Here is a 4,161-nt window from a genome sequence, read left to right as displayed (position 1 = left end):
TAACAAATAGAAAGTTATGAGTGCAAGAACAATAGTTATTGTTGGATAAAACATAACAAATATGTGATTATGATGTTTAAAAAATAGATATGTTGATGAATGACTATTTCATTATTTCAGGTTGGCATGAGAAATAGCTTCTTCTGCTTTTAGTTTTGAAAAGGAACTATTTTGTAATTTTCACATATGGGGACAGTTTGTAAAAATATTGAAAGTAAAATACAATATGATAGGGGAAGTGTGAGAGTGAAAATGATAAAAGAAAGGATGACACTGGAAGATTCAATTTTTCACATATTTTTGTTAAAAGGGTTGTAGAGTATTTTGATGCAAGTTGAAGATCATATAATTGATAATAAAACCTCATATAGTTGTCACTTTTTAAAGTGTTCTTATCATTTAAATTAATAAAATTTATTATTTCTTGGATTAGGGTGGTAATTTATTTTTGCTGATTTAGTTAATTTATAGAGGGTATTGATAAATTATAATTTCTTGTTGCATTATTGTGAATTTAGGGACAAAAGTTATTAATATAAGAATAAAAGTTGTGAATGAAAAGTTACGAATTTTTAACACTTGATGCATATTAAGACCTGTATATGTGGAATTGCAAATGACTATTGAACTGTTACGAATTTAGAAACAAAAATTGTTAATGTAAAAATAAAAGTTGTGAATGAAGAGTTGTGAATTTTCAACACCTAAGGTATATCAAGACCTGTTAATAGCTATTAAATTGTTGCGAATCTAGAAACAAAAGCTGTTACTATATGAATAAAAATTGTGAATGAAAAGTTATGAATTTTTAGCACATGATATATATCAGGACCTGTAGATTAAGACTTGTGAATAGTTATTAAATTATTATGAATTTAAAAACAAAAGTTATTAATATATGAACAAAAGTTACAAAATTTTTTAATTTAAATAAAGGATAAAAGTGTCATTTCTTATAATTTTTTAATCTTAAGAATGTAGATAAATTATATTATTTTGTGGGACTAATATATCATTTACATAATTTAAATAATTTTTTTATCATTTTTCCTATAATTTATGCTTAGCGCATTAAATTAAATTTTAATTTATTCATGTTTAACACGTTGAAACCCTAAACTGCAATTTTGTTGCTTTTTAGTCTCTCCACTTGTGTTTTTGATAAAATTCTCGCTAGTGTTTATATAAAATTGACCCCAATTCTTGTCCATTTCACGTTTTAGCCCCTCCACTTGAAAATAGCGGCATCCGCTGTAATATATAACCAATCAACCCAGAACCATATTTCCTAGGGCTTTTGTGGGGTTTTTCATCATCCTGACGATGAGTTTGGTGGCAGGTTCATATGAGAGATTCATATGGGGATTCAAGCTCAAGCCTGCCCACAATTCAGATGAAACCCTATCCCTAGCTCCTCTATTCTCGTACCCCTCTCATCTCTCCCAGATCAAAGCCGTTGCAGTCTCCGGTCCCGTTGTTGCCTCCGGCGGTACCGACGACACCATCCATATATACAATCTCAATGATTCCTCTTCCCTTGGTTCTCTTCACGAACACACCGGCACCATCACCGCCCTTTCATTTTATACTCCTCCGCACCTCAACTTTCCTCGCAATCTCATCTCCGCCGCCGCTGACGGAGCCGTTTGCATCTATGATGCTGATTCCTTCGTTCACCTGAAGACCATATCTGCCCACAAGAAAGATGTTAACGATCTCGCCCTGCATCCCTCGGGTAAGTTAGCATTGACAGTTGGTCGGGATGAGTGCTTAGCCATGCTGAATTTGGTGAGGGGAAGAAGGAGCTTTTGCTGTAGGTTGGGAAGAGAAGCTAGCCTGGTGAAGTTTGATTTGACTGGCGATAAGTTCACTATGGCCATGGAAGAGAAGGTGTCGGTCCACGAGGCTGAGGATGCTCGGTTGTTGTTGGAATTCCAGAACCAGAAGCGGATTCTGTGTGTCGAGCCTGGTGAGGTTAGTTTCCACGTTCATGCGTTCCCACTCCTTTTTACATGTATTTTGGAACTGGGATAGTGTGCATCTCTTTTGCTCTGTACTTCTTATTCAAAATTTTTCATTTATTGGATGCGTGTTGCTGTATTAATTGTACAATCAAGTAATTGATATGGACGAAGAAAGCGTCTTACTTTTTAAGATTTTGAGAACAATCCAAAGCATTGTCTCAACCGGATGCGTAAATGCTCTCTGGTGCAAATATTTTGACTTCATTTGATGTGGATAGACCTTGTGTCTTTCATATTACTTAGTTAGCTTTGGGTTTTGGTTTTTGACATTGATTTAGATAGTGTACGTACTACATAGTATCAAAATCTCACTACTTTTGGACTTGATAAACTTAAACTTCGGAGGAATATTGCAGGTGGATGACATAGATGGACTGCAGGATGTAGTTTTTAATCCTTAATAGGAAGAAGCATTTGTTTTAATCTTCAAATTTTTTTGTCAAGGGCATATCACGTCTATGTGGCAAATTAAACCATGGAAATTGGAAGTTGGACATGCTATTCTGTCCTGTCAATATGACGCGGCAATAGTTGGACGTCTTTATAACTTGTAGAGTTGAATGTCCTTCTTGTTATTTCAGAATGGAATGCAGGCTAACAATGGCCCTGTCTTTGTAATATTTCATGTGAAGACAATTTACTGTGTTGACTCGGGATGTGATCTTTTTGATATGACATGTTGCCCAGAGATTGAATTCTTATTCCTCTAGATTCCTATACTGTCTGATTGCACAGTGCACGCTTCATATATGAGGCATTGGAAATGTTAGTAATATCAAGAGAAACTGCTGTTATCTCACGTTTTATCATTAAAAAAAAAATAGTACATTTGTATCGAGTTAATGGAAATCTACTTGGTGCTTGCAAATTGTCCTATAAACCATATGAATTCTTTTTTTTTCAAAGCGAGTATATTGGCTACTGAGCAAGTTTTTCTTAAAGAAAACAGCTACAAATGACTGAAGTTGGGTTGCTTTCTAATTGTTTGATAGCCTTGGTGGTGAAGTTAGCTTCATTATGTACGATGCTGTATTCAGGAATAAACCTACCAAAAAAAAAAAAATCCATTTTTTTTTCCATTTTTAGGGGGAGGGTTTATTGGGAATGTGTAAATATAGCATTGTGTTGTGTTGTGTACTGTGGTTGTGTTTAAATTATAAACCTTGAATTTTATTTCATTGCTTTACAGTATTTAATGCTTTGAAGTGATTCTGTATTTGACAGAATGGTCTTTTATATATTGGTGGTGAGGACCGCAATATTACAGCATGGGATACAAACAGTGGGAAGGTTGCATATTGTATTGAAGATGCTCATAAATCTCGAGTAAAAGGAATTGTTGTGCTCACTAAGCATGGTAGTGCCAGCAACGGCGATGACCCTCACCTGGTGGCAACTGCTTCATCTGATGGAGACATACGCGTCTGGGATGATCGCATGGCTACTCGAGGGAAGCCGAATCCATTGGCCGAGGCTAATACGAAATCACGGTTGACTTGTCTTGCTGGATCATCTATAAAACATGTTAAATGCTGAGTCATTTGATGTGCTTTTTCCTTATAGATTAAGGAAATATTGTTATTTTATTGACTAGTAGCGGCTGACAGTAAAATATCCTGTCTGCCTCTACTTTTTTCTACTCTAATGCCTACTTTGCTCGCTAGCCAGTTCTGTTGTATATTACAACAGTACATTCTTTTATCTGGCTTATGCTTCATCACATACAGTGAGTGACTGTGTAGAACTCAAGCCAACCAACATGATGCCCCTTGAACTCGAGTCTTAAACAGTGAAAGATCACGTGGGGATTTTTTAAAATGCTTTTTTTCCCCCAATAATTAAATTTAAAGATGGATTTCGTACCTCAAAGCATTAAAAAGGAGTGCGTGTGATTTTAAGTCTTCTTGTCAGAGAGGACAATGAGGAAGTTGGGGTGCGAAGGAGCAACTCAATTTGCAAATTGCCACTGAAGCTGAGAGCATAACATATGGCCGATTGTGATAGTGATGAGGTATCGAGAATTTTATGGTCTTTCAATTCCTCTGTATTTGTCTGAGAGTTCTTCCTTTCTTTCTCCTTCTGGCATTGTGCTTCTTTTCTGTATGTTAGCTATTGTTCGTGTTTTGGTACAGGTTTA

At 35.6% G+C, this 4,161-nt stretch overlaps 1 protein-coding gene across 1 annotated transcript; it reads left to right on the top strand.

Moving 5' to 3' along the window:
• Positions 1-1,273: 1,273 nt before the first annotated feature.
• LOC129301272 (uncharacterized) lies at positions 1,274-3,725 on the top strand. Its single transcript, XM_054939848.1, has 2 exons — positions 1,274-1,974; positions 3,249-3,725. The coding sequence occupies exons 1-2, from the start codon at positions 1,324-1,326 to the stop codon at positions 3,558-3,560; spliced, it is 963 nt and encodes a 320-aa protein (XP_054795823.1). The 5' UTR covers positions 1,274-1,323; the 3' UTR covers positions 3,561-3,725.
• Positions 3,726-4,161: the final 436 nt, after the last annotated feature.

This window comes from Prosopis cineraria, unplaced genomic scaffold (assembly GCF_029017545.1).
Source record: "Prosopis cineraria cultivar Desert tree isolate PC_DT_omini unplaced genomic scaffold, ASM2901754v1 PC2009, whole genome shotgun sequence".
NCBI classification, from domain to species: domain Eukaryota; kingdom Viridiplantae; phylum Streptophyta; class Magnoliopsida; order Fabales; family Fabaceae; genus Prosopis; species Prosopis cineraria.
This window is presented reverse-complemented; position numbering and strand designations above follow the sequence as displayed.